Source organism: Engraulis encrasicolus, chromosome 14 (assembly GCF_034702125.1).
Source record: "Engraulis encrasicolus isolate BLACKSEA-1 chromosome 14, IST_EnEncr_1.0, whole genome shotgun sequence".
Classification (NCBI taxonomy): Eukaryota; Metazoa; Chordata; class Actinopteri; order Clupeiformes; family Engraulidae; genus Engraulis; species Engraulis encrasicolus.
Genome location: NC_085870.1, coordinates 30341378 through 30362307, shown reverse-complemented (window position 1 = coordinate 30362307; position 20930 = coordinate 30341378). Strand labels below are relative to the sequence as shown.

Genomic DNA, 20930 nt, shown 5'->3' with positions numbered 1-20930 from the left:
GTGGAAAACAGACAAGTACAGAAACAAACTTACAACACAAAACAAATACAAAAACTATACACCAGGGGTTAAATACATGAGCAAAGCAAACACACACATCTAATACAATCTTAAATTTTGTACACAAATTCAGTTTTGATTGCTTCTTTTTGTTCTGTGAGACATAAATCGTTTTAACTCGTTATTAATTTGTTGTTACCAGAATGGCAATGATCGAGTTGTAGTGCATTACTAAAGGCCCTGTGTTATCCTATAGGCCTACTGGGAAGCCAGTTGAATAATACCGGATTTTTCACCAAATGATACTAATCCATCCTACATTAGTGAACATAGGCTATTAGACCATGACTCATGGGGCTTCTGCTGAGGCTGCTATAATAATAATAATAATTATTATTATTATTATTATTATTATTATTATTATTATTATTATTACTATTATTATTATTATTATTATAGCAGGTATTTTTCAAGATCTGATCTAAAGCACGCATTGTCATCACCATCATCACCATAAAGATATTAAAAAAACAAACAAACAAACAAACAAAAAACATTAAGAAATAGCAGACAAATGCACAAAAAGTCTAGTAGGCCTACTTTAACAAAATAGTCTACTGAAAAAGACAAAAAAAAGTTCCACTGCCAGCAAAAGAAAGTGTGAAAAAAGGAAAAGAAACATAACACTAGGTCATAGGTTACCTGTCATCCAATCGTAGGGCAGGAATGATACCGTACCAGTGACGTTCCCTTTTCCTATTGGCTGGCTTTGTAATCTTCACGGGAGTTGGACAAGCATGAGCTAGCACTTCGCATCAGGAAGCTACTATTTTCAAAACCAACAACAACTTCTAATGTCAGAAATTGTGAACCATACGCATACCTACCGCGAAGATGCCATCATCTGATTTTGATTAGACAGTTTCAAGATTGTTCTACGAAAGTAGCATCAGATGAAAACGACGCAAAGGGTAAGCTAATCTTACAAGTGTTGCTAGTTATCATTTAGCAAACATCACGCAGTTCATCACTAAATTCGCGTTTGAAGGATAAGATCGCTGACTTGACTGTGTAGTAATTCAATTATCGATAAACAGCAGCGATAAAAACGTACTGTGCTGCAGGGTAGTATAACATTGATTACGAATTAGGTGGGTTGGTCTGGGTTGTCTATGAAAAGGCCGAGATGTAAGAGCTACGTAGACGTCTGTGAATCCAAACTCAAACTATGAAGCCCACTGACGTGTATAAGCCTTTATAACAGTATAATTATCAAATTCCAGTAAATGACACTATGCCTACATTATTGTATTAGCTTTGTATGACGTGAAAGCTTTAGCTGTCTGATGTTGTCATAGCTAATGTGAGTGACGCCGCCTAGTTTACTTTCAGATAGACTCTCAGATGTAGGCTAGAGTACTAGTTAATGCAGTCTGTTTTAGTTTGGAACTGGGGCTGTCGCCAATAACATTTAACCACATTTTACCAACTGTCAGTCGCTGACTTTGTTATCTGGCAGCATACTGCAGTGTAGGCTAGTAACCTACTAGGCTGCTTACGTGTTGTGAGTCATACTCTTCAATGTGTTCACCTTGTGTTTTCCACAGATACCTGTTGGATAAACAAGCCTAGAAGCCAACCGTTGTCTTCTTTCATCTTGTTTCGCCTTTTGAAGTCGTCGGGATGGCCAGCCACTTTCGCAGCTACATCTGGGACCCTGTCCTCATAGTCTCTCAAATTGTATTGATGCAGTGCATCTATTATAGTTTCCTTGGCCTGTGGCTCGCGGGTGTTGACAGCCTCGTGCAGACAAACAGATCTCTCGACCAAATATTCAGCTATGAGGTAAGGCTCTGTCTGCCTGTTGCAAGCCAGCGGGGGAAAACAGTGTTTGCTTTTATGAGTATTTTTATGACACTATCGATTCTTTCTTCAGGTTGTTGGGTTTTCTACTCCTCAAGGCAGACTGTCAATGATGGCATTCCTCTTAAATTCACTGACATGGTAAGTCATTTTTGGATCTTCAATTCCTATACACCTACCAGTCAAAAGTTTTAGAACACCACTTGACCTCACCACACTTTCAACTGAGGTTTCAGCATATTCGGCTTCAATTTCAGTTTTAGTTTGAAATGAGGTCTGGCATTGCACTCTGGAATGAACGCATACAACAAATAGAGTGAAAGTTTATAAAGTGTATCCAAATGGGCAGTCATGGGTAAGCAGTTAGGGCGTCAGAATTGTAGTAGCCAAAAGGTTGTCGCTTCGACTCCCGACCCGCCAGGTTGATGGGGGGGGGGGAGTAATTAACCAGTGCTCACCCCCATCCTCCTCCATGACTGAGGTACCCTGAGCATGGCACCGTCCCGCCGCACTGCTCCCTTGGGGCGCCATTGGAGGCTGCCCCCTTGCACGGGTGAAGCATAAATTAAATTTCGCTGTGTGCACTTATGTGCTGTGGAGTGCTGTGTCACAATGACATTGGAAGTTGGAGTTTCACATTTGGGTTTTCACTTCTGTTTCATTGCATTACATAGCAGAATACTGTATGTCAACGAAAGCTGTGTATAGAGTAGACCAAAATATATTCTAAACTTTTTGAGAAATCAAAGCGTAGCCACCTTTGTCATAACAATACTCAATGTCGGTTCTACATTAATTTAATTTCTGGGTGAGAAGCTGTCCAGAATCCCCCACAGGTGGGCGTGATACGAAAACTTTGGAGGCCCCAATCTCTAAAACTGTTAGGGGCTGCTGGAAGCTAAATCTTGGGACTCTTGCAGTTGACTTGAAAGGGTACTGTACATGTACATGAAAAATCAGGCAAATGGAAGAGGGTTACCCCCACATGAATAGAATGACCCTACTGAACGTTTGTACCATTTCAAGCTATTCATTTGACATACACAACTTGAATTCAAATACATAAATAGAAAAAATAGGGTGCTCTAAAACTTGACTGGCAGTGTACATTGTTTTTATGTGGTCATGTTAGTATTGTTGAATGCCATGGGTGCTCTTGTCCAGTTTTTATAGAAAAGGTGCTCCTTGAAGTGACATTGCTTCAGCTAAAGCTGTTCTCATAAACCACAAGGCTGTGCTAAACTGAGATGAGCACTGATAGTTGCCTTTCATTCATACCAGCTAAAGGTTTGCCATTTAGAGTCAGTTCTGGGTCCTTTTGCAGTGATGTATTACTTCACCATAACTCTGCACCAGCAAAAGCATCTACATCTACAACCCCAATAAAACAACATCAAACGGTCTTCAGTTGTCCAACTGTGCGGGAAAAAATGTCCTGCTGCGGTGCTGTGAACACTACAGGTGTAGTTTGGTCTATGGCTCCTAAACACTAGACACATTCTCTTTTGAGCCAAGGTTTCATTTATTCATGCATTCATTCAAAGTTTGTTGTTAGGTGTTTGTTAGGCTTTCTGTCGAGTGAATGAAACATTATTGTTTAGGCCTAATTCACACCAGAGCGGTGACGCCGGGTGGGACGGAAGCGATTTTTATCGGTGGTGGCGAAAATACATGGAAACAGATCTGTCCCTCCACACCAACTGGCAGTAGTTGGGCAGTACCGGCACAGGAGCCGGCTCCGCTCCGAGCTGCATTTGGAAAATAGAACTCGATTGGATTTTGGATGGCAGCGACCAGCGGTGTCCCATTCAAATGAATGGCAAAGTAGCGAACTAGCTTTGGCTGTGAGAGGATTTTGAACAGGACTGGCCGTGCATACCAATGCTGTTTGTGTGAAAGTCGTCTCGCTGCCGTTCTGCCACGCTTTAGTCTGAATCTGGCCTTATCCAATGCTGGGTTTGGAAATTGTGATGTCCCTTGGCATTTTGGAGTGAGCTATGTTGCGCGAGTTTTAGGATTTGGTGTCAATATTGCATTTTTATCTATTTCCTTTAGATGGCACCTTTTGAAGGCCATGTCATATCATATAATATTTAAAACAATTTGTCATGCAATAGCCTTTTGCTTTCTCTTAAGTGAAAATTTCCTTTGCACCCTTTTAATTGGGTGCCATGCTGCAATTCTTAAAAACTATTAAACTAACGATTTTGCAAACATTACTTTATGGTTGAAACAAATTATTATAGCTTAAATGAATGTCTTGCTGGGAAGGCAATGTAACCTTCAATTTATGGCTTATATGAGCTTACATCTAACATCGGCTGCCTTAAATACATTTTCAATAAACCATGGTGTTGTGTCTTCCCTCTGTAGCGCTCTCGGCCTTTGGTTCTTCATTCGGCGCGGCAAGCAGTGTCTGGACTTCACCGTGACTGTCCATTTCTTCCACATGATTGGCTGTTGGGTGTACAACGCTCACCTGCCTGCCTCTCTGGCCTGGTGGCTGGTCAACGTGGCCTGCATGGCCCTAATGGCCGTCATTGGGGAATACCTGTGCATGCGGACTGAGATGCGGGCTATTCCCGTTAACACAGGTCCCAAGTCAAACCTCTGAGGGAATCATTAGCTGCATTCTCTGCTTGGACTGGAGGGGGAGCTGGGAGCTGGGAGCCGGTTGCAGTTATCAGTCTTGTCTGTTGCTGCACTATCATGGACTGCACTTGACTGAATTGACTGGGATGGACCTGGAGCAAAGGTCCCTTCTGTTCTGTCAGATTGAAACGTTACGTCAGAGAGCAAAGAATGCACACGAAATCAGTGATTTATGGATTCTGTTGTGTTTTATTTATTTTTCACTCACATTATGAGGTGGCTGAAATGTTAACGTTGTGTAATGTGACGGTTATGGATCCCCCCCCCCCCTAATTTTGACTTCAATTAGAACAAAACTGTCATGTTTGAGGGATCTGTGCTTTCATTCAAAGTTTTCTTTAAGCTTGTATCATTTCGAGGCTCTATGAGTTTCACACCAACACGGTTATTCTTGGACCAGGTTCTGCTGTTTGTGTTGAACCCTATTAAGTAACCAAGTTGTAGGCAAGGATGCTTGACCCTGACTTTTACATTTATTTTGTTTGCCTCATCATTCATACTTCTTTATGAGTGTGCTTCATTTGCTATAATGAGTGGTTACAATGTCAAACATAAAGAATTGAGAGCTTACGTTTTGGCCACAAAAGGATACAACTGAAAAGTATTGGATGCTATCGGTCAAGCCGAGCTCACAGCCTCGGCTGAATACCTGCAAGGGGATTGTAAACTGAGAGCATTTGGTTGTTCACCTGGTACACAGTTTTGTGGCTGTTTGATTCTCCATCCTTTGTGAATTGTTTTGATAGGTAAGAAAAGTATTTAATTGAGCAGAAAGTCATAAATACTTGGGTGACCTCAATTTTGTAAATAAAATTAATTCATATGTGCAGTTTTGTGAATGGGTTAAATGTCTATTTTGTGTATAATTGCTTAACATTAATGCAAAGTGTACCAGTTTGACCTAGCAAATGTATTATATGGAACAAATGTATAGACATATTTTAGAGGTATAGATGATCAGCTCAGCTGTTTTAAATTCTTTTAAAGGGTATTTTTATGGTACCATTTTAGACACTGAGGACTATTTTTAGAAAGCATAAAGTGCATCCCAATGGTAGCCACAAACTCATCAAGGAGCATGCATCTAATTCTACAAATTATTCACATATGCCGGAATCAAACTGTATTGTGTCCACTTGCCATATGTTTCTCCTACCATGACTCCAGGCAGTTCATTTAATTACCCATCCTTTGCATTGGTTACACGGACATGTATCCTTTCCCTCAACTGACAAGAACAGTGCTTAATTTAATCCCTGTCTCGTTAGAGAGCTGCGTGTGTGCCATGTGTCTGGTGCTTGTCTGTACAGTACGCATGCGTGTACAGTAATGATCTGCCACGGATCTGGGTCTCATGCCGTCCTGAGTGCTCCAGTGCAGAGGAGCAGAGATGTGATGTGCCTGCCCCCGCTGCTCTGGGAGCCACATCCAGTGCAAGAGCTGGCAGAAGGAGAAGAGCCGTAGCCTACACCCTCTGATCATAGTCACTTGGCTGGACTCAGCTAGGAGACAGGGTCGCCGCTAGGTATAGGCAAAGTAAGAAGAGCGCTTAGGGCCTCAACCGCTTAGCCCCCAAAATCGGGGCCTGCTAAACTGAGATTGACTAAAAATGTATTATTATTATTTAATTATGAACCTTAGCAGCGGCCCTGCTAAGAGAGGAGGGGTAAAGTGGTGCCTCCACACATAACCTACGCACCCGGCTGGATGAGTCTCCTGCTGGATCTCAAATGGTGTGCTTGTGCACTTCGGGCACTATGTTTCAGTGCGTAAGTAATACGCCATACGCACTAAAACATGAACACTGAAGTGCACCATTTGAGATCCAGCATCCTTATTTAATATTTACCCAAGAAGATGGCAGCCATGGGGGTAGTGGTGGTGGGGAAAGCGACACAGGCCTCCAGTATAGAAGCATGAATATTTGATTGCCTCTAAAGGGTATTGCTCTGACTACAACCTTCCCCTTTTACCCCCTCTGAAGAGGAACGCACGCGCTCCACACCGCCACCAACCCCACTATAATGAACAGCCTTTCAGCAGATGGAAGCGCTTTAATTAAAGACTGATGGGCAGCTGTTTCACACAGTATGAAATCCTAATTAAGGGAATCAGGGAGTCTGCCATTTACTGCCGCCTTGTACTCCCTGTGTGCACCTGAGGCTAGCTAGCGCCCCACCCCAACCCCGTCTAGAGAGGTGGGTGGGGGGTGTGGATGTGATTAATGAAAATGTGCGTTTCTGACTACCCACCCCCATTTCAAAATGCAGCAGTGCAATGGGATCCCATAGCAATGAGAGAGAGCTACTTTGCCTAATATCCGCTTTTTGGACCCCATGTACACTCACTGTAGGTAGCCTAAGATGTAAGGTATGGGCAAAGATTATTTGAATTCATAATAGACCGTCTCTGGTATGGGTGCTGCCTGCGCTGTACTGAAAATAGGCCTACAGTCATTTTCTGTTGCTCCCTGTCTTTGCTGATCTGTTGCTTCCTGTTCTTGTTCAATCGTTCCTCAAATTACATTCTATTCCATTCCGTATCTGTCTCTGCAACATTACAGCAGCATTGCCATTGAAACAAGAACATAACTCCTTCAGCAGAACATTCTCATCATCACAATAAGGTTGAAGCCTGAAGGTTATTATGCAGTAGGTCAGGTTGTTTTCGCACCTCGCCTCCCAACCTAAACAAATAGGAGTAATATCACATTCTCCTACTAAAGTAACCCCCTGGACACAGCTGAGATTGCACTTGCTACAGCAAAAACACCAGGATGAAATGGGTGGACAATTTCATCCTTGCACTACGGTGCACAAGCAACTGCAGTAATAATATCATTTCTGCAACGGCTCAGCTGGGGTCGATACAGATTTAGACCTGAATTAAAATATAAATTAATAATGTGCAATGGCAGTATTGCAGGAGGACCTATGTACCAGCTGGCCCTGCTGTGCAGGCATTTCTGTCAGCAAACCCAATACCGTCGCTGAACAGCCTGAAAGATGGATTCTAGAGAGCAAGCACCAACACGCATACACTTAGTCACACTGAGATCCACCAGCTGTCACACATGAGCGCCTCACTCCCGTGTACAAACATGACAGCCACGCTGTGTCGCAGACTTCCTTTACATTGTCCCAGTTCTGGATAAACGTTACGCATAGACGACAAACCTTTGGGCACATACAATCTTTATTTTGACAAGCATAAAATACACTTAAATATATAAATCTCTTTTTTTTAATGTCTATATGTATCAACGTGCCTTAAACTGTTGGTCACTGTTTCATTTTTTTTTAAGAACAGTCAAATTAATAGCATGGTTCTTTACAGATTTTATCTGATGATAAAGCACTTGAGTTCAAATTTAGACATTTAAATTCATACAATGTAATTAAGACATTTGGTCACTAGATACCTTTACATCAGATACACTGAGAGTAGCTCGATCTTTTAACTGACAACAAATCCATAGATGAACAAACAAAGAAACATAACACAATTTTTGCATTCCTCAAACAATGACTCCATTTACCTGCACCCACACATCCACACTTTTTTTTTCTTCTAAAATGTCAGGCTTTCGTCAGATACAAGTACAGTAGGTGCAGGTAAAGTTACTGCTGGACATGCCACAACTAACAGCATTAAAAAGGTTGACTTTGATTCTACAATATCTGGATATCACACGAAATTAAAAACTTGTGCACACAGTGAAAAGCACACATGCTCAGTAGAATTCGAAGAGTCCCTCGTGACCCCATAATGTCCTTTGCCAAAATGTTTGCTTTCAATTATAGACTGAATTTGCATATTGCTGAGTGTATAGATCTTTACGTTCAACGTCAGTGAGTGCAGCTGAATGTCATCTTGAGACAAAGTATTGTAGGCTGTACATTAATATTTTTTTTTTGTAAGGGTATTAATTGCATATGTTTTGTACTTATCTTATTGATTTGTAATTATATTATGCAATGGGAAACAATGTGTTTTTTGTCATCATGTGATGTAATGCATCAAGTGTTATTACTCAAGTGCATGGGATGGTAATACTAGCACTATATATAGATATAACAATACAACTCTACAATGCAAATAATTCTTTTTGGTGTCTTGTCATAGCAGCTAAAAGTACTCCAATCCCATCATCAGTGTGCTTTCAGAGGAAAATAGGGGCTGTGCTTGACCGGGAGAACTCATTGATTGTCACAGTACAGGGTCATTCTCTAAAACACCTTTTCGTCGTCAGCTTTAAAAACACGCAGAAAAATGCCAAGGCATTCGACTCCAATTTTTTGTTTCATTTTGTTTCTTTTTTATATACTGTATATCCTTAACATCGAGGCACGGCTCCCAAGACAAATTTGCTCACGCAGTATTCCTTCTCCTGTGAGTTATAGTCGACGCCTTGTGTCTCATCCAGCGTAGATCATCCTCATGTATAAACCATGCTGAGGAGAGCAAGCACCCCGGTGGGTGGGCGGGATAGATAGATAGATAGATAGATAGATAGATAGATAGATAGATAGATAGATAGATAGATAGATAGATAGATAGATAGATAGATAGATAGATAGATAGATAGATAGATAGATAGATAGATAGATAGAGCGTGCATGGATGGCGTGGGTGCGGAGGAGAGCAGTATGTCTATATGCCGAGGGTGTGTGGGCATGGGTGTGGGCGTAGGCTTGGGTGTGTGTGTGTGTGTGTGTGTGTGTGTGTGTGTGTGTGTGTGTGTGTGTGTGTGTGTGTGTGTGTGTGTGTGTGTGTGTGTGTGTGTGTGTGTGTGTGTGTGTCTATAGGGGCAGCCAGATGGAGCAGGGCCCCAGCCCTGACAGCAGTTGGACCACCAGGGGAAGCAGCAGTAGCAGCAGGGGCACGCGGAGCCCGGCCAAGCCCAGGCTGGGTGCAGCGGCGTTGGGGCTGCACAGGTCGAACAGGCTGCCTTGGAAGCGGAGCTTCCTGGAGTCCGCCCGTAACGTCTCCCATATGGGCCCCACCTCCTCCTGGCACTCTGACAGGGCGGTAAGCGCGCAGGAGTGGAAGGCCTCCCAGTGGCTGGGGACAGAGCAGCAGCAGTTTACTACACAGCACGAGAGCCTTGTTGGCTCTCCTTTCCTTCCTTCATTCCCTCCCTCCCTTACTCTATTCCTCCTATTATTTCTTCACTCCCCTCCCTCGTTTGTTCAATCCATTCCTCCCGTTCTCCCCTCCCTCCTTCCCTCATTCCATCCCTCCTTTCTTCACTCTATTCCTGCCCTCCCACCTTCCATCCTGTCTCCATCCCCTATTCATTCACTCTATCCTTCTCTCTCTCTCCCTCTCTCTCTCTCTCTCTCTCTCTCTCTCTCTCTCTCTCTCTCTCTCTCTCTCTCTCTCTCTCTCTCTCTCTCCCCTGCCCCCTTCCACCAACCCTCCCTTCCTCTATCAATTCATCCCTCTCCCCCTCTCATTGTCAAATTCATCTCCCTGGTAAATTAACCATGTACACTGTGGGCGTCCATTGGGTTTCACCATTTGTTTTAGTTTAACGGCCTGTCTTTTTTGCCTCTATTTCTATCATCCTTTAACCTGTATCTTTATGCCTCCTCATCCGCGGGGAGAGGTTTTATTGGCCATGTCCCGCCGATCTCCAGCTATTAGAATTAATCGTGCATGTACTACCTTACGGCAAGACAGAAACATCTTCATAAGACAAAATCCGTTCAGGTTGAATCAGCATGAGTAGTAGCCTATCATGTCAGCGGGTGTATAGGTAGGCCTCATGCCTTTGTGTACCGTACAAGGAAAGCCAAGCCAGTGAATCTTCCAATCTAGCTCTGCTGGAATGATTTCAGTTACAATGACACGGAGAAAAAAAACAAGATGGCCCCTGAATTTCATTACTGTAGCAGTATCCGCTGGAGTCATAAATTATTCAGTTAGAAGACTCAGTCTCAGCTTGGTTCATTTCTGCCATGTCCCTGCGAGATCTCAACCTCACCCTTTTTGTTCCCACTGCCCTTCGATGTAAGCCGGCGTTTAATAATCTTATTGATTTTTTTCCTTCTCTACGTCAGGCACTGAGAGTACAGTACCATAGAACGCCCTTATACATAAAGTGTCTCACAGAGATAACATGGCTGTGCTGTGATTTCTCACAAAGAGGTTCTAATGTGCTGTGCACATTTTCTGGACTAGGCTACCGTTTGCCTCTGCAAGTGTTTCAGTTGCAATGTTTTGCCTCATAGAAAAGGTTTAGCCTTGTTATCATGGAAGAAAATAGATAAATGTTTTTTTCTACAGTTCAATCCGAGCTCGTTTTTGGCATTTTAATGTTTTGTGGGTTTTTTTTGTTTCTTTAATGCATTTGCATGCAAAGGGGACAATTAGGCCTAAACACCTCCAATGTTCTAGAACAGAGATTCCCAACCAAGGGTACAGTGTATGGAAAATTTTAATAATTGCAAATGTATGGAGCATAATCACTTTGGGATACAGGAAGAGATACAGTAAAGAGCATGAGTAGGACAAAAAGGGGTAAGGGTTACATAATACAAAAAGGTTGGCAAACACTGTTCTATGGCCTCAGCTTTCCCCCTCCTAAACTCCTAACCAAAGCCAACTGTGGCATACAACCTCCAACCTATCTAAGGTGCTGTTTACACGTATTCAGATATTTTAAGATGTGGATATTTTTTATCATGTTTAGGTGTAAACGTAATGTATGTGGATAAAAATTAAAATTCCATTGTAACAGGTGCGTTTTAGCCCACTAAATGGAATATTTTTAAATCTGGATTTTTGATAGGCCTATTCGGATTTTAAAACTAAGGAAGGCCAAAACCAATGCGTTTTCAAAAAAGATCCATATACGTGTAAACAGCTTCTAAAGTAAACCGACTCCACACCGTCTCCACACTTTTGGCCAGCTGTAGCTAGTTGTATGCCACCTGCTAGCTGCCTCCATCCTACCACACTCAAGTGCCCAACCTGCAAACATGTCTCCATGCTGCCTACATTGTAGTATACCTGAAAACACCTCCCACTCTGGGCTATCTCACTAAAGTAGCAGTTGTCAGGTACCTGCAGACAGCCTCCACGCCTTTGGTACTGGTCACATTCTCGTCCTGGTTGTCCATGCTGTCCCCCAGCTCTAGGACACAGTCCGAGAAGTCCTTGTAGATGTTCTCACACTTGGCATTTGCAGACACCTGCGCCACAGCCAACAGGACTGAAGCAAGAGCAGCAGATGCAGACAGTGAGAGGGAGAGAGGGAGAGAGAGGCAGAGTGAGTAACTCAGTGGGTACACAAAGGGGGGTAGACATGTCTAAGAGATGGGGAGTTCAAAGACAAATGAGAAGATGGCAAAAGTAGGTCAGTCGCCCATCTTGATAGTAGGGATGCTGTTGCAGATGCTGCTGCTACTGCTGCTGGAGAGATGCTGCAGTTAGGACAAACTGACACCCATTGTTTTACCTCATGACATCACCCCATCTCATGTGCCCATGTGTTAACCTCTCCATTCACTTCCCAGTTGATGAGGAATCCCCCAAAGACTGGTATCATCTCTATCAGCATGCTTGAGAGGATTCGAGTGCTGGAGTAAAATGCTTTAACTCCCCCCTCCTCCTCTTTCAGCCCGCATCTTTGTCCCTGCATCCCATCGATCTTCTGTCAGCTCCCCTAGTTGAGATGTGGTATCTGTTGCGATCCGATAAATCCCGCGCGTCAGCTCTACGCCGGGATGGTTCAAAGGTGGAGTACAGTTATAGATAAGTGTTCGGCGAGCGCACAGAACCCTGCGTGGAAGGTAGGCTGTATGAGCTTACTGGACTCGCTGTAATTTGATACCTTTGCAGTCAGTCAGTGACCCATCAAACAAAAGATGCTGCGCTGATACGCAGAAAATGATCAGCCGTGGGCGCGTGAATTTACTTTTTTTTGTGCCCCTGACGGCGCGCTAGAAATTACTGTAAGAAGGCATGCGAATAAAATATTAATTGCATGCGTAATACGTCTCCTGATCTTCCTCTAAGACGCTGGATCTCAGGTCCCACCCAAACTATTTTTAGTCTCCTGCTCGTGAGAACAGAGATTTCACTATCTCTGGAAATATCAATTGGAATTGTAACATTCACTCTATGAACAGCAACACTTTGACCAACGACGAAAACAAAAAACCCGAGTAAATAAAATATTTCAACACTCTCTTTGAAAATTGCATTGCATGCGTAATGAGCATATTTCATACACATACTGATACGAAGCACAAATGGGCTAGACAATGACTGCATGCACATACAGTAAAGAAGCGTCTTACCTACTGCAACTACGGCACTAAATCTAGCCGGAGCAGACATAAATCCCATATCAAACCCGACCCAGGGCAAGACAAGCCATCAGTGGAAAGATGAGAAGTCGAGTGCTAATTCGGATTAGACCTTATAGTCAATAATACAAGTGTTTTTCCCGCGATCACGCTGTGTCAGCAAAACGAAGTTTCCTTGTCCACAAACCGCTCCATTTCACACACCGCGGCTTCAGTTCACACCTTCAGTGCCAACCCCCCAGTAGCTGCCCCGTCGTGCGCTTCCGCTGAGGAGGAGGATGCTCCATTCATTACGGTATGCACCAATAACATCGTTGCCGTCCCCCGGTCAAGCGTTTATCAATGGTCCTTCATCGTAAAGCTGACCACTTATTCAGGCGTACATCACCGCCGTCCGGGTGTGGAAGATGGAACGGTGGGTTTATCATAGTGCTGACTGTATCACCTTGTCTGCTATATCTCCACATCAGAGACAAATGAAATGGCTACAGAACAATATCCCTTGGTGAATAAATATTGCCTGACTGGAGAAGGATTATATTTTCAGAGGTATACGTGTGCACACAACCACTTGCAAAGAGATGAGACTGCTGGGCCACTTGTGAAAATGCATAAGTGCAACATTTTATTTCCCATTTCAATGGAACTTATTTCCCATGTCGACACATTCTTATGCATAAAAAATACTGCTTGTAGATGTTATGAGGAAAACACAACCAGCATCACAGTCATAAAAAACACTCAGAAGAATTTTATCAAACATTGTCCCACATTTCAAAATTATACCCCTATAAATAAGCCCGGACTGGGTTTACTTGAGACAGAGTGGAATCAGTCCATAAATGAACAAAGGGAATGGCTCAGGTCTTCCTTGGTCCGCTTACCTTAACACATTTTGAAATTACATCAGACTGTGATTGTCAAGAAAACAGCTTAAAAACAAGTTGCCGGAAAGTACATGTACTGTACCACATCATTGGCCATTACATCATTCAAGGAAACCTTCCTTTCAAACAATCACATGAACTGTAGTGTGCTGTTGTAATTATTCATTCCAAACATTTTTTTCCTCTTTTTTTCCTTTTTATTCATTTGGCATTATTGTAACACCTCCTCTGTCTTTGGTTTTTGGCAAACGGATCGACGAAATCACCCAGCCTCGGCTCACATCAGTCCTCCAGTGCCACCGGTCACACACACTGATTAAAACGGCTCAGTCCCAACAGTCACGATCTGTTAAAACTTCTAATTTCCTCTGTGGATATATGAGCGACTCCCCATGAGCATCGTGCCTCATCTCTTAGCTCAGAGGTGCTATGGCTGCGATGGAGAAGTCCTGAGTGCGTACAGGGCGGGAAAGGGGTGGTGCGATTGGTTGTTAATGGGCGGCTGTTGGGTTGACTGATATTTGTCTGACAGTGACAGTCCTGTTGAGAGTTGTGTCGTTGTAGGGGGAGGATGGAGCGTACACAGCATGTGGGGCCTTGAGCACTTGTACATGGAGATGAAGACGATGAGGCACATGCGAGTGGTTTACTGGTCTGTGGTGCCAGCTGTTCGCTTGGCGCGCTTCCTTGGAGAGGCTTTCGGTGAGGCTTTGCCTGAGAAAGGAACAGAGAGAAACGGGGAAAAGATGGAGAATGAGGGAGAAAAAAGGATGGATAGAGAGATGGATAGAAAAGATGGGGTCAGAAAGAAAGGAATAGAGAGGGGGAGAAAAAGAGGGAGCGGAATGGCACAAGATGAGTGTGTTTATTCATGAGAGGCGGTGATGGCACATTTCATGCTGTCGCTTTTACTACCATGTTTGTCTGTCAAGTGGCTTAGTTGTAAACTAGAAAATCCTCACATACGACTTGAAATTCAGACGTCATTCCACACCGGAGACAATGACCGGAAAACAATGCGCTGGAATGAGCTCCGACAGGCTAAGACATGTTAATCTCCCCACTATAACACCGTGTATTAACTGCAAGCGACTGTCTGGGCGGCCAACACTGAACAGCTGATGTCCACATTCAATCCGTAGAGCCTAGCCTTTTTATGCCATGCATGCTAATCACGAGTACATCGGCTGTCAATGTCAACTGAGTGACTTTTAAGAAGCACACAGCGAGACAAAATAACCTAGGAGTCACAGAGAGGAGACTTGTTGCTTTGCTATTATTCGTGTTCAGTTTGGACAGTCCACAATAGAGAATAAATAAGGGAATGGAGTGGACTCTCTCGCACACATTTGGTCAAGTCAGTTGTAGTTAGGACATGCAAGTAATGCTCTACGTAGAGTAAAGGGAGGATAAAATCACCGCAAACTGGTCTTCTTTGCTGGTAGTTTATTTGGTGAACAACATGTTGTTCATCAGAGAACCTGGGGCCTGTACTACAAAGCTGGTTCAGGTGTAAACCAGGTAAAGTTAAGAGGCAAATCATCTAATTGAAGAACCTAGAGTAAGAAAATGAAGACTCCAGGGGCCTCATTTATCAAGCGTTCTTAGGCACAGATCTGTGCGTAAAGCGTGCGTGCGATCATTCCTGAGCAAAGTGTGGGATTTATGAACATGTACTTGAACGTAGAAATGTGCCTCACACCTCAGACCATGCGTGTGAGTGGAAGAAACACGAAATTGCAAATAATATTGACCGTGCAAGCTACAGTTTGCATTGAATGACAATGGAGTATGACAGTGTGCTATTTTACAGTGTTTTCGTTCATGTGTGTCTCCTTCTTTTACTTATTTTGAAACACGGTCCTCCTCCTGTCGAGAGCACCTCCACTTCTGCCACAGAAATGGTTCTATCTCCGCACTTCCCGCCAGCGCTTCGACTGCCCCGTGTGTCCGCGTGTATTCGTGTGTGTCGAACAGGGTGGCGCCTTCGAATTAACATGGCATTTGAATATATTTTAATACCATATACGGTTACTTGGAGGCGTTTCGGGATGCTAATTACCCCGAATGCGCGCGTGCACAGTGATTTGAAAGGTGTGAGATTTACAGTATCATGCAGAAGTGTGCATAGATCGCACGTTTGATTAATCCCGATTTTTTGGTACTTGCGAACATTCTATATTTCACTCATAAGACACAATTTAGAAGACATTCTACGAACTGATGATAAATGAGGCCCCAGGCATTAGAAGATTTACCTCTTAACCTGGTTTACTCCTGAACCAGCTTTAATAGGCCCCTGATGAATCAACAGCAAAACGCGTGCGTCGTTTACCAAATAAATTACCAGCAAAGAAGACCAATGTGCAGTGATTTAATCTCCCTTTTTGGATTATTTTTTACAGCACATCACCAGCACTTGGACAGTGGTTGTGCACAGGGACTCTGCTTTAATGCTCTACTTACTCTGAGTCATGACGTTGAGAGTCTCCTGCGGGATCCAGCTGATGTCCACATCATCCATGCCACCGGTACCCGTCTCCACCTTCACTGCCAGCCTCTTCCTCTGCAATGCAACAAAGAACACCAGTGTTAAGATGACCACTCATTCAACACAGGTACAGCAAGCTGAAGAAAACCTCTCACCACGGTGCATCACAGAAATCTCCTACAAGCAAGAAAATGTTTTTTTTTGTTTTGGTATATGCAGAATATTACGATCGCATGCCATTTGAGAATTTTATGTAAAAAATGGACATATGTTTCAGTGGAGGACATGAGTCCAAAAGCAGATTTGGGGTTTTAAGTTAATTCAATGCCGTTTGTTACCTTCAATATTGATTTATCCCCATGTAGGCCTACAATTCTTCCCCATGTATAATTCAGTCATACTACTGGTCTGTTTTTGCTGTACATGCACTCGTGCAACAGCTGCTGTAAAACAGATTTTCATCTCTGCTACAGTTTGTCTACTAATCAATGTTGCACTGTTGGGTACAAAAGCCACAATTCAACAACACGCATTCCATTTCACCTGGTTCCATCATGTGTGCACATGTGCTTAACAGAGGGGATTTCCCCAATTCACTTTGCAACTTGACTAGATGATTTGCAAAAAATCAAATAATCTGATTTAATGGATAGGTGGACTAAATGTTATACGTGTATGTGGCACTGAATTTTGGCTACTGAAGATTGGACGTCCCCATCATCGTTTCATGATGTTGAATAGTCACTTAAGTTCTTACCGTGCGGGACTCCAAGACCTGGTACAATCCGAAGGCCATCAGAACAACCAGTCCAGTGAGGAAGACGTACATGAACATTCTGCATTAGAGAGAAAGGGGAGTTCAAAACACATTTCCTTCCAAATGCAAAAGCGATAATTTTAGAAGCCTTTGGTGCAGCATTTGGTACTTTATTGCCTCTTTTCCACTCTCAGTTTCTGATAGGCCTACAGCTCGACACAGCGCAATTCGGCCACTACTTTTTGCTTTTCGATTGGGCACGACAAAGCTCAATCGAAAAGAAAGAAGTGGTGGCAGAGTCGTGCTGTGGCAAGCTGTAGGCCTACCAGAAAAACGGCAGAGGAAAAGAGGCATATGTCAGCACAAATAACAGGTGCTGGCCTAATGGAGCCATTAAACAACATAAAAAACACAACAACACTTCAACAACAACCAAAAACACAGTACTAAAAAAAAGCTAGACTATTAAGCTGGACTTACGTCTCTCCATCCAGTCCCTCATCCAGCTCTACGATGGTGACGGTCTGGTTGTAAATGGCACTCTGGAAAGCATTGCCCTGTCGCCGCAACAGCGAAACGCACCATTAAGTCATCACAAATAAACACGGAGCACCATCCAAAAGCGTTTATGCTTCAGCGAGACACTAACGGCCTGCAGTGTGACCTGAACACTAATTAAGACAAGGCTGATGGTCTCACCTGGCCGTCTAGGTAGTTGAGCAGGATGACCAGGCCGAAGGGGCGGCCAGCCATGGGCTGTGCGGGGATGAAGGAGTACTCGAAAGAGGCCTGCTTCTCCGGTGGCACCACGGTGCTAAGGGACAAGGCTGTGAACTGGCAAAGACGCACACAAAACATACATGCACGCGCACAGAAAGACATACACATACACATTATTACATGCTTATCTTCAGTTTGAAAAATATGGAATGCTTTGAAAGTCTATAGAACATGGACTTTCTGTCAAAAGCACACACGCATGCATGCACAGACACGCACACACTTTTTTGCAACAGTGTCTCTGTACAGAAATAAACGCTTATATTGAGCTCAATCGATTCTTTCACACCTAATGGAGTTTTCCGCAAGACAACAGAAGAAGCTGTTAACATTTGGTGAACGTTGCATAGATTAAATTCCAAAATTTGTACATTTTCCTGGCCCAACGCTGTCCAGCTACAGCATCACAATGTTGAACCTGGGATTCTAACATATTCTTCAACTATTCTTTCACCCCTGAAGGACTCTTAAAAGAAAGCAGGTCAAATTTATTTTCTTCAGAGTTTATTGGCTTCTGTGTGGCAAAGCTGTTGTAAGCAGCAATATACCTGCCCCTGGGCTATTTTGCAATAACTCCAACTTTCACCTTAACTTCAAGTGCTATCCAAAACGGAGTCAGAGAACCTGACTGCAATAAAAACTGAAAGACTATGATACATTGCGAGCCGAGGAGAGATCCTGTTGGGTATTAGACATGTTGTAGACTGAAAACCCTACATGCCTCAATATGCAACAGACTTACATTCTGGATGTAGAACTGGAAGTCCTGGGGGTAACGGAAAGAGGCTTCCAGAGACTTGACGGTGAAATCAGCGCTGCCCTTGTTGGTGAAACCCACCAGGAACTTCACAATCTCATTGGCTGGGAACTCTGTAGAGACACATTATGAGAGAATGTTCAGTGGAAGACACTTCAAACCGATTTCATGTAGGATAAGGAAAATAAGGTTGGGGAGGAGGAGGAAGAAGAAAAGGAAGAAGAGGGGGCCATAGAGTAATGCTTCAGAGATGGTCTTTGGATCAGATGGTTGCAGGTTCGAATCCCACTCCCTACACCTCCTACCATGCCCATGCACCATGCCCTTGTTCCCTTAATTATGACACCCAACCTCATGTCGCTCCAGGGACTGAAACCAATAACCATACCTTGCAACACCTGCAAAAGTGTTAGCTAAGTGTCATGTAATGTTATAAAGGAAGAGGGTAAAGTATGGCCCTCAGTTGCACTGAATGCAAATGACCAGCAGTCGGAGGGGTCACTGGCTTGGTTCCAGCTCCAACTGGGCACTTGTACTTGTGTCCTTCAGCTAAACACTGAACTGTTCTGTACACCTCTCCCAGTGTGGTGGGTGGCACCTTGCATAGTAGCCTTCTGCCATCAGTATGAATTAGTGTGTGCATGTAGGTACATGGTAAGGAAATTAATTGCTGGGTGCTTCGTGTTGCTATATGGATTGTGTGGCAAATGCATTTATGAAAAAGATGGTGCACTTTTTTGAGTCTGGGAACATATGTGATTGCACTGTGTAATGTTGGATACATGGAGCAACTGACTATGAAGTCCACTTTGACTTTTATTTTGAATGATGAAGCTAAAATGAAAAGCAAAGGCTCACCTTCTCCTGTAACGAAGATGATGGTGGTGTCTGCATCAGGGTGCGAGGTCACATCTGTAGCTGGGGCGTCTTCGTCTAATTCATCCTCCGTTTCCTACAGCAATCAAGGAGAATATTTTACAGTCCAACACACAATATTTATTTATTTTCTCCAATTATTGTGTGCCATTCCATGCAACAGCTTTGGTATTCCAGATTGAGTTGAGGTTGGAGACATCAAAACATCGGAAAATAGCTGGTTAAATAGCACTATATCTGAGGGAGCAACCACCACACCAACAGCGTTGTTCTGATTTATACGAGCACTCACTGTATCTGAAGCTTGAGGGTCTTCCACAACTGCTTCCTCTTCCTCCTCGTCCTCTTCCTCTTCTTCAACTGCAGCATCAGCAATCACCTCGTCCTCTAGCTCATCCTCTGCAGATACATGGCCTAGAAGTGAAGAGTACAGGAGGGGTCAATACTCCAGAGGCGGTATTACAGGCTATAGCATATGCAGACATGAAGAGCTGGATGTAGGCTGTCAAAGTGTGCACGCATTCTGCCAAAACAGTATAGCCTAAAGCTAAAATGTTAGGCCTACAGCAACATGTAGGTAGACAACAGAATTGGCTTTGGCAACTTTGTCATAAAGAGTAGCCTAATGTTACAGTTTTTAATTTAAATTGTGAATATTCTACTGTAGGCCTACTTCTTAAAGAACTACGGTGGGCCTTCTTCTGAAAAGAGGTCTGGCAGGCACACAATCAAGTTCATAGGCAACCATCATGAATGAGAACCATACTGAATAGACAGCCAAATGTTTACTGAAATGAAAAACAATGTTACTGTTTCCCGCTCTCTCAGCGCTATTGTGTGACAGATCAGAACTGCCGACGAACAGTGCAACAGTATCAGAAGTTATGAGTAGCAATACATAGCGGCTACATAGTTTAGGACACGTCACCACAGTATGTGAGTGAAGATGAAGCACGTTGCTGTTAAAAGGTAAAGTTTCAGTTAAGATACATGTTTAAAATCGTAGCGAACAAGGTTAAACAATCGCGATGTGATATTTCAGGATAACATCTGGAAATGGCATGCGACACAAATGAATGAAGACTTGGAACTTATGCCACGTCAATATAAAGTCTACCGCCAGTCAGACAACTGGACTCTGCAAGCACTCCCACTAATCAACTAGGAAAAGAGCGAAAAAACCTAAATGCGTTCAAAAACTTACCAATGGACACGAGGCCGCATGGAAATGCCAGCAGAAATACAAGTAATAACTTCGACCCAAATTGAAACATTGTGATATTGTGTAGCGTGTCAGTCTCCTCTCTGAAACTACAAGAAAAAGGGAGAAGGACGAGAAGAGGTGGGACTAAAAAAAGTTGTAGGTCACGCCCACTGACCTACAATAGGTGGATCCTGCAGTGTGAAATGTTTGAAGATTTCCACTTCAAAAAGTTGGACCAGGAAAAAAGTCAATATATGACTGTTATGTCTGGATATTGCTGAATAGCAAAAACACAATTTCTAAATATTGTTTCTCTCCCTGTCCTATATCTGCATCATCCACACA

General features: G+C 43.3%; 3 protein-coding genes across 3 annotated transcripts; 1 reads left to right on the top strand and 2 right to left on the bottom strand.

Annotated features, from left to right (window-relative positions):
- Positions 1–769: 769 nt before the first annotated feature.
- Positions 770–5344, top strand: sys1 (SYS1 golgi trafficking protein). The gene is made up of 4 exons (XM_063216459.1): positions 770–971; positions 1608–1845; positions 1937–2004; positions 4237–5344. The coding sequence occupies exons 2-4, from the start codon at positions 1684–1686 to the stop codon at positions 4475–4477; spliced, it is 471 nt and encodes a 156-aa protein (XP_063072529.1). The 5' UTR covers positions 770–971; positions 1608–1683; the 3' UTR covers positions 4478–5344.
- A 3973-nt stretch (positions 5345–9317) lies between these two features.
- Positions 9318–12873, bottom strand: LOC134463451 (neuritin-like). The gene is made up of 3 exons (XM_063216648.1): positions 12825–12873; positions 11587–11734; positions 9318–9579 (listed from the first exon to the last, which is right to left on the bottom strand). The coding sequence occupies exons 1-3, from the start codon at positions 12871–12873 to the stop codon at positions 9318–9320; spliced, it is 459 nt and encodes a 152-aa protein (XP_063072718.1).
- Positions 12874–13432: 559 nt separating this feature from the next.
- On the bottom strand, positions 13433–20712 carry LOC134462386 (translocon-associated protein subunit alpha-like). Its single transcript, XM_063215391.1, has 9 exons — positions 20586–20712; positions 19674–19795; positions 19364–19457; positions 18491–18618; positions 17668–17802; positions 17449–17525; positions 16969–17047; positions 16187–16286; positions 13433–14434 (listed from the first exon to the last, which is right to left on the bottom strand). The coding sequence occupies exons 1-9, from the start codon at positions 20653–20655 to the stop codon at positions 14367–14369; spliced, it is 873 nt and encodes a 290-aa protein (XP_063071461.1). The 5' UTR covers positions 20656–20712; the 3' UTR covers positions 13433–14366.
- Between the last annotated feature and the right edge of the window lie 218 nt (positions 20713–20930).

Coding starts and splice junctions, on each gene's coding strand:
- LOC134462386 (XM_063215391.1), bottom strand. CDS start 20,655: ATGTTTCAATTTGGGTCGAAGTTATTACTTGTATTTCTGCTGGCATTT. Junction 18,619..19,363: donor CATCTTCGTTACAGGAGAAG/GTGAGCCTTTGC, acceptor GTGTCTCTACAG/AGTTCCCAGCCAATGAGATT. Junction 16,287..16,968: donor AGGTCTTGGAGTCCCGCACG/GTAAGAACTTAA, acceptor GTTGCATTGCAG/AGGAAGAGGCTGGCAGTGAA.
- LOC134463451 (XM_063216648.1), bottom strand. CDS start 12,873: ATGGGATTTATGTCTGCTCCGGCTAGATTTAGTGCCGTAGTTGCAGTA. Junction 11,735..12,824: donor TAGTGCCGTAGTTGCAGTAG/GTAAGACGCTTC, acceptor CTCTTGCTTCAG/TCCTGTTGGCTGTGGCGCAG. Junction 9,580..11,586: donor GGCGTGGAGGCTGTCTGCAG/GTACCTGACAAC, acceptor CTCTGTCCCCAG/CCACTGGGAGGCCTTCCACT.
- sys1 (XM_063216459.1), top strand. CDS start 1,684: ATGGCCAGCCACTTTCGCAGCTACATCTGGGACCCTGTCCTCATAGTC. Junction 1,846..1,936: donor ACCAAATATTCAGCTATGAG/GTAAGGCTCTGT, acceptor TTCTTTCTTCAG/GTTGTTGGGTTTTCTACTCC. Junction 2,005..4,236: donor CTCTTAAATTCACTGACATG/GTAAGTCATTTT, acceptor TTCCCTCTGTAG/CGCTCTCGGCCTTTGGTTCT.